Raw genomic sequence first — 15,003 nt, forward strand, 5'->3', positions numbered from 1 at the left:
ACTCCAGGTCCACACAATTAGCTTCCAGGCGAAGCATTCCAAGCGAAGAACCCAGGCGAAGCACGAACCCAGGCGAAGCCAGGTGCTGATGAACCCAGGCGAAGAACCCAGCAAACGAACCCAGCAACACCGACGAGCAAGATCGACGAGCAAGCGAGCGCAGGCGCCGACGAACCCAGCAACACCGACGGCGAAGTACGAAGAACACGCCGATTTCTTCACCAGACCCCGACGAAGCACGAACCCAGGCGCCGATTTCTTCACCAGCGACGAAGCACGAACCCAGGCGCTGATTTCTTCACCAGACCCCGACGAACCCAGCAACATCGACGGCGAAGCACGAAGAACACGCTTCTCTGGTTGTGAGGTTTCTTTGAATTTTCTACACAGGGAAATCGACTTCAGTGAAGTCGACTTCTTTGTATAGAAGTCGACTCCACTGAAGTTGACTTCTTTCCTACGTGGCTCACAAAAAAGGCAATATGAACAGTAAAATCGACTCCTCTATAGTCGAATTGCTAGAAATGCAATATGTTTAAAACGTTGCCTAACTAATAATATTGTTTGGGTTTTGTAGTTAATTTTCTAAAAAATCCACGGATCCTAAGTCCTAAACCGTGTTAAGCTTTTCCTTCCTTTCCCCAATCCCCTTTTCTCACAAACCAAACAAGACTTATTATTAAAATCAGAGAGCAGATCTGATAAACTCGAAGTGGTACTGGTCGATGCTTTGAGCTCCTCCTCAATTCTCTTATAAAATCTCCATCACCATCATCATCATCATCTCAAACACAGTAAAAAAATAAATATTAAAAAAAAATGCACGGACAGCCTCGCAAAGCTCCAAAACCAGAGGACGAAGCAGCTTCAGCAGCCAAAGCTGAAAAGCTTCGCAATCTCCAATCTCAGTTCCTCTGTTTCCACCACAACAACATGTACGATTCTCTCTTTTCCTTCACTTCTTTTTAATTTGATTTTTGATTCTTTCTCATTTTTTATGAAAAAAATTGTTGTTTCAGTTATTCTAAGGAAGCTTTAGAGGTAAGCGCGAGGCTTCTAGAAAACAATCCTGAGTACTACACGGCTTGGAACTATAGGAAACTCGCCGTCGAGCACCGTCTCACTCAGTCCGAGTCTGATCCTGACTCTGACTCTGACTCGGTCAATTCCATTCTCAATGTAGAACTCAAAGTGGTAATTTTAGCATTATTTTGCTCTCAGAACTGAAGGAATTGAATTCTAATTGTTTCGGTTGAATTCATTGTTGATTTTCTCAATTGTTGCATCTCCGTTAATTTTCTCAGTGACCAAACAAAGCTTTATTCAAATATCAGTTACTTGACAATTCCACTGTTTGTATAAATATCAAGATGATCATAGATCAATAACTATTTCATCTATGAAATGGTTAAATTTCAAGCTCTTTATATATATATATACTGGTCATCGGATTTGTCCAAGTCCTCAAAAGTACGCCAGTTTCGCTCCCTCCAAATACACCACATTAGGCATGGAGGAACTAAATTCCAAATACTAGAAGAGTGCTTTCCCAGCCAATTCCACCAACCAAAAAGCGTATCTAGAACCGAACTTGGCAATACCCAATTGATCCCAAAAGATCTGAAAACCCAGCTCCACAGCTGATAAGCTTTGTCGTAATGGAGTAGTAAATGATTTACCGTCTCCCCACTACAACGACACATAATGCACCAGTCAACAAAATCAAAGCCTCTACCCTGCAGATTATCCCCAGTAAGAATCTTCTCCCAAGCTGCATTCCAAACAAAGAAAGAGACGCGCGGAGGAGCCTTGACCTTCCAAACACCTTTCGAAGGAAAGATAATAGATGAGGGACAACGAAGCTTATTATAGAAAGATGAAAGCTTGGGAGTGGGGAGATAATAGAAAGCTTATTATATTAAAGATAATATAATTATATATATATATATATATATAATTATATATAATTATATATATAATTATATCTGATTAACATGAAATGTGTAATCCAACTGTTAGGTTTTGAATATACCGATCCAATACAAAGGTTTAGAGTGAAAAGTTACATAAGTACAGAATAATTTGGATTTGGTTTATGTAGATAGAGAGCGCATTGAAGAAAAGCTTAAATGCATAGGCAATTGTTTCAGTTGAATTGAGTGTTCATTTTCCCAATCATTTGATTTCTATTAATTTTCTCAGTGATCAAACTTGGATTATTTCTAAATTTATCTTTGTGCAGTATATAGAATAAATTTTGGATTTACTTTATGTAGGTAGAGAGTGCATTGAGGCAGAACTTTAAGTCTTACGGAGCGTGGCATCATCGAAAATGGGTGCTAAGCAAGTGGCAATCATCTTTAGATCATGAATTGCGTCTACTAGATCGGTTCCAAAAGGCCGATTCTCGGAACTTTCATGCATGGAATTACCGGAGGTGAAATCTTAGCCCTGATTTCGAATGTGTGCGATTTAGAAATTTTTTGTTCATTCTTTGACTTAAATACTTTTTTGGTCAGATTCGTGGCATCATTGTTGAACATATCAGAGGTGGATGAATTACAGTATACAACGGATATGATAAATAAAAATTTCAGCAATTATTCTGCGTGGCACAATCGTAGGTATAATTCTGATTTGGTTTTTACTGGTCAATATTGGAATTGATTACCAATTATACTCCAAATGAATAAATTGAACCCTATATGCTAGTCTTTCTTTTTTCTTGGATTTGGTCTATGTTTCTAATTTAACACCATCTCACAATAGATTTTGAATGCAGCTTTTGTTATTAAGTTAGTATATACTAAAATCATTTTAATATTGCACGCGTGAGTATTTGCCTTACGGAGTCGTTGCATTTTTAGAATAAGTGGTTGGTCTTGATTATGAACTCAATATTGGCATTTGGCTCTCATTGGTTTGGTTGCACTACCCATGTTGTTCTAATCCTCTCACATAAATGCAAAGAGGAAGAAGATATAAAAGTGCATTTGAGTTTGTGGGTAGAATATATAATCTGAGACACACTTATTAAGGATGTGCATTTTATTAAGATAAGTGCATCGTAATATGCAGAATCATTGATAGAAAAAATTGACAGGTTCCCAAGGATGAAGATCATTGTTTGATATGGCTATGTATAGTTGTGCATGAAACATGCTAAATTACATCTAGGTTTGATTATATAAAACTGTTAAACTTAACAATTAGGGGAAGTACACAAGTATAGACATATTGTCCTTGGGATTTTCAGGTTCCATCCTGCTTGGTTTGAGTTTACTTTATCTCTTTTTTTTTTTTGAGAAATTTATATTCACAAACTTCCAATGGTTTTAGCCTATGCTGTGACAGTTATGTCAATAATTACCGAACACATATATTACTATATTTACCTTATTAACGGACTTTTGCAGTGTACTTCTGTCTAATTTGCTGAAAAGAAAGGCTCAAGGTTTTTTCCCAAAAGAGAAGGTCTTGAATGAGGAGTACGAGCTCGTACACCAAGCACTTTTCACAGACCCAGATGATCAAAGTGGTTGGTTTTATCATCTTTGGCTTCTTGAGCAAACTGTGAAAGCTGATGCTCCTCTACTTGTTTCTTCTTGGCCTGCTCATGATTCTAATCTAATTCTATTGGGAGATAGCTGCCTGGAAGACTCTGCTTTGTCTCCATTCAATACTTTCCATTCTGAGTTGGGAACAATTCCACTCGTTGTCTATTTTAATAAAGCTGTTGAAGGTGTAAATTCATCTACAATATCTGTTGAATCTGTGCTCAACACGAAAGGAGAACTTACTTGGAAACCTCTGTCAACAAATAATTCCCAGACTGCCCAAGTTTGGGTTACCTATCTCAATTATCCCAATATAAAGCTCCATTCTTCAGAATTTTACCCCGTAGAGGTTAGCGTTGGACATACCCCAGGAATCATTTCCTCAAGTGGTTTTCACTATAGCCATCCTTCCAGGTTTGCCTTTAAAGTGTTTGTACGGCCTTTTGAAAAAGACCTTGCTGGGCATGGTGTAGAGATGGTCTCTTGGAGAGAGGATAATTTTCTTTTATATGAATCACATTCTCAGGAATCAAATCCAATTTTATCTTTAGATCAACTAAATATTAAGGATGACCATGAGGAATCATCCTCAAAGTGGCGTGCTGAGACTATAGCTAATGAAATAGCTCTCTTCCGGGAATTGTTGTCAGAGATTAACTGGTAAGCTTCATTCATTTGATGGGCCAAATTAAACTTTGAAATGGCATTCCCTTAAAAAATAAAAAAAAAATCTCTTGGTTATGTAGTAAAATTGGAAAGCTTACGCTTGCAAGATTGTTGATTGCGCATGACATGATGCTGTCTCCAATTGCAAACAAAATGGTCCATTCTGAAGAAGTTATTCAACTTTATAGTGACTTAATGAAGTTGGATTCACCACATTCTCAATACTACAAGGATGAACGCAGCTTAGTTTTATTGCAGCAGGTTATTTCTTCCTTTCTGTATTAACTGACTAGTAAAGCATAGTTCCCTTACTCCTTTAGCCTTTCTGTTGGTAGTAATTCTGCTTGTGCGTGTAATTGTTGAATCTTTCTTTACTTGTTCAATGTTTGACATTCCAAATACTCATAATGATTGGTTTCACTGTTTCAGTCAATTTAAATATATACTCTTGAGTCTTCAATAGGCAGGTTTATGCCAACAACTTTTGAATTCTGAGATGGAGAAACTCTCTTTTATACATAGGTTACCCCTTTTTTTTATTTATTCTTATTGTTTTGAGTGGGCCTGTTACCAAGATCTTTTTTGGGATCACATCAATATCTTGATGTAAATAATTGGTATGGGCAAGTGTTGCGTTGCACGCCTTAATTTGATATGCTCAGTCTGTGCACACTGTGTGCTCCTCCCAGTTCTTTGAATGCTAATGTGTAATCTCTTACTAATTTATCAGAATAAGTTTACATTTTACTCTTGCTCTAACTAGAATTTTATTTGAAGTGAGAGATTCTGATATTGTGTTGGTTCTGCAGATAACTTCCAATAGGGAGTCTTTGCTGAGGTACTGCTTTCGTCATGGAGATAGGACTTCATCATTTTTGGGTAATTCTATCTGTTTACGACTCAATAATATATCATTGTCGCGGATGGGTTCCATTGAGAAGTTACTATGGGTCCAAATGCTAGACCTGAGCCACAATGAACTTCGATCAATGGAAGGTAAACTTCTTCACTATTTGATTTATCTTACTGGATCTCTTTTTAGTTTGTTTAGTTCACAGTACCTATTGATTTCATGTTTGACCCATCAACTCAATTAGTTTTCTCTAAATAACTTGGTCAACAGTGAAGTCAGCTGGAAAACCTGGGATTTCATGTTGTTGCACATTGATGCATTGAGATCATTTTCATCATATGGATTTTGATGTGGTCAGCATATTTATCCCCATCTGGGATGCAAAAACTTTTGAAATAGACTGGGTTGTTATATATGTGACATGCTAATTCATTTGAGGGATCCTATGAATATATGGAGACCCAAGTTTCCAGGCCATGTGAAGGTTTTTTTTTTTTTTTTTTTGACTGAAGGTCATGTGAAGGTTAGGCACCAAAGCACTATATGTGTGGTCTTCTGGGTTTTGATAATTGGGGCTAGTTTTAAGCTCTTGACTGCTGCATGATGCATAGTAGTAGTAGTTAAATAAGCTTCATTTTTATTGTTGAGAGGAAATTGGCATATATTGGGGTCCTTTTTCTTATATTGAGTCTTTTCACAGGATTGGAGGCTATGCAGCTTCTTTCTTGCTTAAATCTAAGTAACAATAAACTCAGTAGTTTTACTGCTCTGGGACCCTTGAGACTGCTGAAGTCACTTAAAGTGTTGGATATTTCATTCAACGAGATAGGTTCCCACTCGATTGACACAACAAGGTATCTTTGCTCTTCTCCTTTATCTCATACAGAAGAAATTGATTGGAGTCATGATGAAACGGTGACTGGTGATGTTAACCAGACAAATTATTGGGAAGCTTTTCTAATATTTAAAGACTTGAATTTGACACAATTAGATATTGTGGGGAATGCAATTGCCGATGAAAAATTTAAATCATTTTTGGTCAAGATTGTTCCTACACTTAAGTGGCTGGATGGTCAAGAATTGCAGTTGCATTAACCTTAAATTCTTTTTCTATCTTTAAAATGAGGTGTACCATACTGTAATTTGTTGGAGAACCATTTACTTTGGTATACAAATCCTAGAATTTATCAAGGGATGCAACAATGTAATCTGTACGCAAGCTTTTGGTATGTTTGGCTTGTGTAAATAGGTTATCTATGTTCTGTTGATGTGCAAAGCACATGCATGTTTATCTTGGCTGGTCTTCTTATTAAACTTGTTTAATAAGCTAGACCAGACATTGCTCGCAATTTGCTGTGTTTGCCTTTGAAGAGGGATTTAATGTACCGTTGTATAAGTTCCTCATTCAGATCTATTTTACAGACTTCATCTTGATTGAGCTTTAAGTATTGGTATGCATTCCCTTTTTGAAAAAGTAAACTTGAACTTTTTTTTTTTTTTTTTTATGTGTGTGTGTGTGTGGCTAAACTATTGTTTATATGTACTTTGCAATTGTGCGATTTAGTGGGCTAGGCTGACTAGAGGAGCGGAGTTATAGTTAGTGATTTGATGATTTGCTAACACATTGAGGGAATGAACATTTGCGATGTATTGCCCACATTTTTAGTGAACTTGTTAGATAGAGCAGCTTTGCCAGGGTAACCCCATTGCACAAAAAAAAAAAAAAAAAAAAAGGATGAGAAAGAACACTTGTATTGAATAGTACAATTGCAAAGAGTCATTGAACTTGGATGCTATTGATTGAGAAATTGCTACCCAAACTATCATTGAGATAGTAGAAGGTGCTGGCTGCAGTGATGACAAGTATCTGGGGACTTTTGAGGGCATGGGTTGGTTGAGATGAGAGCTATCGCCTAATCAGCTTAGAGCTTAAACCCATAAAATAAAAACAGTGGTATTGCCCACATGTTTAGTGAGAATGTGCCAGGTTTAGAGATAGAGGGAGAGTTAGCTCTATCAAAATAATATTACAAAGAGTCATCGGACATAGATGAGATTGATCGTGTAAATGCTACCCAAAATAGCGTAGAGATAGTAGAAGGTGCTGGCTGTAGTGCTGGCAAGTATCTGAATTGTAAACACCTTGAGATGAAGAAATGTTGAAATTTGATTGCCAAGGTGAAGAAGTTATCTTGAACACTTCTTGCCACGTTGCTTGGTAATTGAACTGCACATTCAAATCAGTTTGGGAACAACCTATTTAGCTTTTTGCTGAAAACTTATTGTTGAAAGTGTGATAATGTATACTTATACTTTGAAAAAGTAACAAAAAGTAAGCTTTTAAAAAGCTGTACATAAAAGCTAAAAAAACAAAAAAAAATTGGTTTGTAAGTTCTAGTCAAACACACACTAGTCTTCTTCAGTAAATATTAAAGTCATTTGGCAGATTTAAATGATGTGTAACAATTAACATATAATGATGAGAATGAATGATAGTATGAGTTGAAAGATTTAGAACATTCTAGTTATATATATATATATATATATAAAAGATTTAAATGATTCTGCTGCATGAATGAATAGTATCCGAAATGGAACACCTGGGAAGATAGTCTGCATGGATAGGGTTAAACTTACTGAGATTTTCTTCTGGGTGGCCTTTACTATCTTGCATCAAATTCTTTTGAAAGCCATCAAAATATGAGCTGACTATGACACTGGCAAAGAGCCCAAAAAGGACATGTAGATATATTGTCTTGTTCATTTTGTTTGAACTTGACATCATTATTATCTTGCAACTTTCTTTTGCACTCTCTTTTTTGCTAACTTTTTAAGTCTGCTTTAAAGACAACTTAAATGAAATGACAACACTTGATTCTCCCTTTACAAGAAGCGTAATTGGCATGTTGGAAACTAAGAATAATAGGCCAAGTGGCTTATAAATCAGATACAAACAAATGTGAATAACTTGATCTAGAGAAATAAAATAGTGTGACATTGATCTGATGAGTTATGATTTTGGATCGACTAGTTCGATATTTCTCAGCATTTTGGACAAGATCAAGATCAACCGGTTGATTTGGTCTTGTTGGAAGTAGGGTGCATGGACAATGATGCAGCTTTTGCTTACTGGACAATTCCCTAATTGTAAGCTGAGCATTCGCAGCAGTTCATCTATAATTTTAGCTATTTAGCACCAATAAAGGTTACTTTATCTATTTTACCTATACATATGCTACAGCAGTGGTTCTATTTTAGCTTTCAACACAATAAAATAATATAAATATCACAATAAAATAATACACCCCTACAATAAAATAATATATCACACTGCCTAAAAAACATTAATAAATCAACCACAACCACCTCTGCCATCACCACAGCCACAACCACAACCCCAACAACCACCACCACCACCGGCCACAACCACCACTCTACTTTGGCAACCACAACACAACATAAAAATAATAAATAAATAAAATAAAAAAAAACCAAAACCACAACCACAATCACAAATTCCACAAACACCATTTCTATTCTCAATTCATTGAATCAATCACTTCTAAATAACGATTCTAGGCACCGAGCTCCCGGCCGGAGCTGTGGGACCCAGATTCTCGATCTTAACCGTGGCGGAGGAGCTCAGATTCTCTGTCTTGATCTTCGTGTTTTGAGCGGAGTCAAATTGGAGCCTCTACCTGCGTTGGCGGCGTCGAGGCGAGCTTTGGTGAAGGTGCGAATGGAGGAGTCGTCTTCATTAGAGTTTCAGTGTTTGCGGCTTCGGGGGCTTCGTCGTCGGAATCAATGTGGGCGATGGGGCTTAGGGTGGGTCAGCGGAACAGATCGGCGATGAGGGAGTTGGTCGGCGAGCTAAGGGATGAGGGAGATGAGGGAGCTGGCCGGCAAGCGAGTGAGAAAAAAAAAATTGAGGAAGAAAGAAGACAGAAGAGAAGCCGGAGAGAGAGAGAGAGAGAATAGGAAATATATATTTACTGAGAGAGGAGAGAGAACTGTAATAAATTTTTTTTTTTTTTTTTTTACCTGTGTGTTACAGTGCACATCTAAAGATAGATGTGTCTTTAGATTTAGCTCCACTGCTGCATGGTGTTTTTTGTGAATAAGAGCTAAAAAAATAGCATTATACCTTTATAGCACCACTGCTGCGAATGCTCTTACAGTTAATTAAAAATAGGGGTTTTTTTCTCTCTCAAAAAAGAAAAAAGAAAATAGGGGCTTTTTTAAAGGGATTGTATTATTCTAATAAAAAATTAAATTATAAATTAGCAAGTTAGTGATTTGTTTTGAGCACGGAGTCAACTGGCCATCATAAAAAGAATGGGAAAATTTGTGTCGTGGTGAGTACGTAGTCAACCCCTCCTTTCTTGGGCTTAGGTCAACAATCTGGATCACCCCAACCCAAAAGTCCAAAACCCACATTCTGGTCTATAAATCCTCCGAACCCTTGCTTTCTACAATCCAATTGTTTGGGCCTCGGCCTTGTCCAAGTTGGCAACATCGGATTTCATATTTGAAATGGTAAAACTAGGTTTTTTTTTTTTTTTTTTTTTTTTTTTTTTTTTTTTTTTTTTTTTTTTTTTTATTTTTTTGGGGATAAACAATGGGAAAACTAGTTTGTAATTGAAAGATATCGACATGTTGACCTATAAAGTATAAACTCCTCACATCATCCGAGTTTTATTATTTTCCCTTTTTGTGGTTGAGGGAAGGGGAAAGGTAGGTTGGACTTACGAACTAGGGATGAAGAACGAGGATATATGTCAATTGGGTTATAAGACTTTAGGCAATTTTATGTTAATTTACACATAATAATATTTGCTTTTCAACAATGATTGAGATTATTGAAACTGCTGTATATACAAATTTATATATGATAAATGAATTAAAAGACCCTTTAAGAGTTTAAGGGTAACTCCTTCATGGTCATAAAGTTCTTAAAATTATATCCATCCATTTTGAGATGAGTGGATTAAATTATGTTATGTCATTAGTATTTTAACAATCAAGAAATGAGTTTTGCAATTAGGTTGTTTCCATGAGTAGAAAAATTAGAGATCAAATCCCTTCACTTTGATCATTGCAAGGGAAAAAATCATTGACTTTCACCATTTCGAAGTACTAAAATAATAATTAAATTATGGGTAATTACATATAACCCACCTATGGTTTGGGCGAAAATCACTTTGCCTACCTGTGGTTTGAAAAGTATCACTTAACCCATCTGTTGTATGTTTTCAATCTCTGTAACTCACCTCAAGCCCAGCCATTACAAAAACACCTCTTAACCCCAAAACACAACATAACGCGAATCAAAACACCCAAAACTCGAAAACTTTTCTAGAGAGAGACCTGTGGTGAGATCAACGTGTTCTTGGTTTGGAGTGTCTGGAGGGGGAAAATTTACAAGTTTTGCAACATTGAAGTTAGGGAAGGTAGTTTCGGTAAAGAAAATCAAGGTATTTGTGTCTGTTCTCAATTTAGGGTTTCAGATTTTGTTCAAGTGCCAATTTACTGTGTGAAACTCTAAATCTGTACTTCCCAAGAATCGTGTTTTATTGATATGTCTTCATCAAGTGGTAATTTCTCGGGTTCATGTGGGCATATGTGCAATGAGCACACTTGTGTTTTGAGAACAATTTTGAGTTTGTATAATTTTGGGATGAGGTTCTTGGGTTGTAGCCGTTATAAGGTTGGTCATAAGTGTCATTTCTTTGTTTTGGTTGATAACCCAACCTGTCCTCGTGGGAATGAAACTGTACCTTTGGCTTTAGAGATGATGTCTAGGCTTGAGAGTGCTCTCCAACTTGCCAATGAGAGGGAAAGGATAGCTCTAAAAATGGCAAAAGAAGCTAGGCAAATGCCAGAAAAAGCTCTTGTAGTGGAAGCCAAGGCCAAGTAGAGGGAGAGAAAGGCTTAAGCTGTCTGTGCAAAAGTTAAGGGAAATGCCATGTTTGCTAAAGAGAAGCAGAGAATGTGGAAGTTTGCATGCATTTTGTCATGGATCTTTTTTATTATTGTTATGTTGTTGTTATGTTTTGGCTCAATTGAGTTCTCTAGAGTGAAGAGACCGAGGTTGTTGCCCTGAAGTAGTTAATTGGTTAGTAGAGATAGTTATGGCAATGTTGTTAATGAATTTGCATTGTAATAACACTAGCCTACTGATGTAATGTTTTGATGTGTCAATGAATGAAGAATTGGTTAATTGTTACAACAATGTGGTTTTTCCGATAAGTGGAGAAGATGGATCAGGTGTTGCATATCAACTATTAAATTCTCCATTTTGATCAATGGTTGTCCTTCTGACTTCTTTGGGAGTACTAGAGGACTGAGGCAAGGTGATCTGTTATCCACTTTTCTCTTTGATATTGTCATGGAGGCTTTGAGCCGTATGTTGGACGCAGTTATTGTGGCAGGTCAGTTTTCGGGCTTCTCAGTGGGGAATGCAAATGGCTCCTTGTTGACGGTATCTCATTTGTTGTTTGCGGACGATACTCTTGTTTTCTGTGATGCTGACAGTAATCATATAACAGTTCTGCGTGGGATTCTCTCTAGATTTGAGGAGGTGTCAGGGCTAACAATTAATTTAGATAAGTCTGAATTGGTTCCAGTTGGGGATGTGTCTAATATGCATAAGCTAGTGGAGATTTTGGGCTGTAGAGAATCAACTCTTTTGCTGAAATATCTTGGTCTTCTGTTGAGTGCTTCCTTTAAAGATAAGACGGTTTGGAATCCTATTTTGGAGAAGATGGAAAGAAGGTTAGCTGATTGGAAGAGATTGTATTTATCTAAGGGGGGCAAGGTTACCCTTATTAAGAGTACTCTCTCTAGCCTGCCTACTTACTTTCTTTCCCTTTTCCCTATTCCAGTTAAGGTGGCAAAGCAGATGGAGGATTTGCAAAGAGACTTTCTTTGGAATGGTATCGGTGGCGAACGTAAAATTCATTTAGTAAGTTGGTTGAAGGTTTGTAGGCCAGTGAAGAATGAAGGGTTAGGCATTTGGTGCTTGAGAAGGTTTAACTCTGCCTTATTAGCCAAATGGTTATGGTGCGGAGAATGATGCTCTTTGTAGAAGGGTCATTGAGGCGAAGTATGGGAATAAGTGGGGTGGTTGGTGTACAAAATCCGTGTCTGGAGCATATGGTGTTAGTTTGTGGAAGTTCATTAGAAGAGGCTGGCTGTATTTTTCTAAGTTCATTCGGTATGATGTGGGTGATGGTTCTCGTGTGAAGTTTTAGGATGATGTATGGTGTAGGGACCGTCCTCTTAAAGAGGTGTTTCTAGATTTATATAATATTAGTAGGACAAAGAATGCTTCAGGCTCTGAGGTTATGTGCTTTACTAATGGGAGAATTTTTTGGGACCTTCAGTTTCGTCGCCTAGTGAATGATCAAGAGTCACAATCTTTGGATTCGTGTATAGTCTTGATCTTCTCCACTAAGGTGCGAGGGGTTGGTTCTGACAAACTTTGTTGGAAGCTGGCCAACAGTAGGGGTTTCGCGGTGAGCAGGTATTGTCACTCCCTATCCCCCTCTACCGCCAGTTCCTTCCCGTGGAAAATGGTGTGGCAATCGTAGGTCCACCCCCCCCCCCCCGGGTAGCTTTTTTCTCTTGGACAGCGGCTCTAGGCAAGATTCTAACTATTGATAACCTTCGGAAGAGACATTTTGTTGTCCTGGAGTGGTGCTTTATGTGCAAAAGGTGTGGGGAATCTGTTGATCATTTTCTTCTTCATTGTCTTTTGGCTTTTGAGATGTGGAGTATGGTCTTTTGCTTGTTTGGTATTTGTTGGGTGATGTCGCAAAGGGTAGTGGACTTGTTGGATTGTTGGTCTTGTAACTTCAGGCGTCATCGTAATATAGTTATATGAAGGATGGTGCCGCACTGTTTAATGTGGTGTATCTGGCAGGAACAGAATGCCAGAAGCTTTGAGGGTTACAAACGATCCATTCTTGAGTTTAAGTCTTTTTTCTTTTTTTCTCTTCTCCAATGGTGTTTAGCTATATTATCTTTTTCTTGTTTCTCTCTTCCTGTTTTGTTTGATCATTGTAATTTGGTTTCTTGATGTTTTTGCTNCCCCCAAAAAAAAGAAAAAGAAAAAAAAAGCCAGTATATATATATATATGTTGAAATTTTAAATTTTGGTCCTAATAACCTCCCAATTAAAAAAGAAAAAAGAAAAACTGGTATACATATGTAATTTTAAAAATTAAAATTTGCCCTTAAATATATATATTTTTGGATCTCCTCTTAAATAGCGTCAAGTTCCATTTTGATAAATGTGTTGAAATGTTTAAGAAACACTTATTTTATATATAGTAGTTTGTTGAATATGAAATAAATGTTAGTTTTTATTTTCATAAAAAAATATATATATTTTAAGCTTTGGCCCCCTTCAGGTTTGAATCCTGGTTTTGTCCCTACATACATATAATTGCTCAAAAAAAGATGATTGTTTTTTACACTAATTGATAATTATAAAAAATCAACAGTGGTCTTCACAAAAAACACTAGCCGCAGGAAATTGTTGTACAGATTTAGAGTTTCACACAGTAAGTTAGCACTTGAACAAAATCTGAAACCGTAAATCGAGAACAAAGACAAATACCTTGATTTTCTTTAACTACCTTCCCTAGCTTTGATGTTGTGAAACTTGTGCTTTCTCCTCCTCCAAACACTCCAAACCACGAAGAACATGTTGATCTCCCCACAAGTCTCTCTCTCGAAAAGTTTCTGAGTTTTAGGTGTTTTGATTCACGTTATGTTGTGTTTTGGAGTTAAGAAGTGTTTTTGTAACGGCTGAGCTTGAGCTGGGTTACGGAGATTGACAGAAACATACCACAAGTGGGTTAAGTAATAATTTTCAAACCACGGATAGGCAAAGTGATTTTCGCCCAAACCACAGGTGGATTATGACAGTTATGTGTAATTACCCCATTAAATTATTACAAATTTTCATTAAACTCAAAACTTTTAAGCCGGGCGATTATTGCTTGCTGATATTTAGATACGTATGAAACATCACAAGTAATAATTTTTTGAAGTTAAGTATTCTTCGTTTCAAGGAACTGCTGCCTCTAAAGTCATAATAAACTAACAGTCTCGATGAGAAAAATAAGTTTTAACCATATTGTAAATGAATCATGGTCATTTCTTCGTGCATCTTTTGAACTAAAGAAAAGGAACCTCCATTACTCTGAAGTCTGAACTAAAGAGAAGGAACCTCCATTACTAGAAAACAGAGGAATTGTAGGATGCATTTAATCAATGGAACATTATTGTAAGTTAATAGAGAGTTTTGTATCATCTTTCTGACCCACACCGCCAATCTCATTTCTTCCCTGCCTGGAACTGGAAGTTGAGAGCCCAAAATAACCAAAAAATTGACGATTTCATTCCCTGCGTAAGCAAAACAGACTGATTTTCCTACTAACTAAATGCATGCATAATATTTCAGGCTCATGGCAGTCTGAAATGAATTTTAAATGGTTCTTAACTTGTGTGGGGGAAAAAGGGGTCAGGCCCAAGTTAATGGGCCGAATGCCCACGAGAGAACTGTTTCACATCCGAAAAGAGGGATGCGGAGAAGACAAGGCCCAGACTGGAGTGGAATCCTCTTGGTGAAGATTCATCGCTGTCCGAGGAGGATATCACCAGTCCGAGGAGGACATCTCCTGTCCGAGGAAGATGTTTTGCTCTGATGTAATATCGAAGACTAATTGAGTAGGGGAAAAGCCTGAATGACTGTTCGAGGACTCCACCTGATCAAGATAAGCTCAAAGCATATTCAGGAACGATAAGGATGGGGAAATATCTGAGGGAAAGGCTGCTGCCACCATATTCAATGCATTGCAACAGCTTTTCTGGCCGCATTTATGTGGAGAAGACCTCTGAACAGTGCATCCTAACCTA

General features: G+C 37.3%; 2 protein-coding genes across 2 annotated transcripts; both read left to right on the forward strand.

The window, feature by feature from the left end:
* The first annotated feature begins 612 nt into the window (after positions 1–612).
* On the forward strand, positions 613–6,521 carry LOC112021956 (geranylgeranyl transferase type-2 subunit alpha 1). Its single transcript, XM_065764857.1, has 8 exons — positions 613–935; positions 1,020–1,194; positions 2,277–2,437; positions 2,520–2,624; positions 3,417–4,217; positions 4,304–4,484; positions 5,033–5,219; positions 5,777–6,521. Exons 1-8 carry the CDS (start codon positions 820–822, stop codon positions 6,169–6,171), a joined length of 2,121 nt encoding a protein of 706 aa, XP_065620929.1. The 5' UTR covers positions 613–819; the 3' UTR covers positions 6,172–6,521.
* Positions 6,522–11,464: 4,943 nt separating this feature from the next.
* Positions 11,465–12,329, forward strand: LOC111983979 (uncharacterized). Its single transcript, XM_024015620.1, has 2 exons — positions 11,465–12,040; positions 12,126–12,329. Exons 1-2 carry the CDS (start codon positions 11,465–11,467, stop codon positions 12,327–12,329), a joined length of 780 nt encoding a protein of 259 aa, XP_023871388.1.
* Positions 12,330–15,003: the final 2,674 nt, after the last annotated feature.

The sequence above is a fragment of the Quercus suber genome, unplaced genomic scaffold, assembly GCF_002906115.3.
Source record: "Quercus suber isolate HL8 unplaced genomic scaffold, Cork oak 2.0 scaffold_588, whole genome shotgun sequence".
Lineage (NCBI taxonomy): Eukaryota > Viridiplantae > Streptophyta > Magnoliopsida > Fagales > Fagaceae > Quercus > Quercus suber.

What these genes read in the sequence shown, in the direction of transcription:
- LOC112021956 (XM_065764857.1), top strand. Translation starts at nt 820, where the DNA reads ATGCACGGACAGCCTCGCAAAGCTCCAAAACCAGAGGACGAAGCAGCT. An exon ending in CATGCATGGAATTACCGGAG is followed by an intron (nt 2,438 to 2,519) that starts GTGAAATCTTAG and finishes TTTTTTGGTCAG; the next exon opens with ATTCGTGGCATCATTGTTGA. An exon ending in GCTTAGTTTTATTGCAGCAG is followed by an intron (nt 4,485 to 5,032) that starts GTTATTTCTTCC and finishes TTGGTTCTGCAG; the next exon opens with ATAACTTCCAATAGGGAGTC.
- LOC111983979 (XM_024015620.1), top strand. Translation starts at nt 11,465, where the DNA reads ATGGAGGCTTTGAGCCGTATGTTGGACGCAGTTATTGTGGCAGGTCAG. An exon ending in GCGAACGTAAAATTCATTTA is followed by an intron (nt 12,041 to 12,125) that starts GTAAGTTGGTTG and finishes CTGCCTTATTAG; the next exon opens with CCAAATGGTTATGGTGCGGA.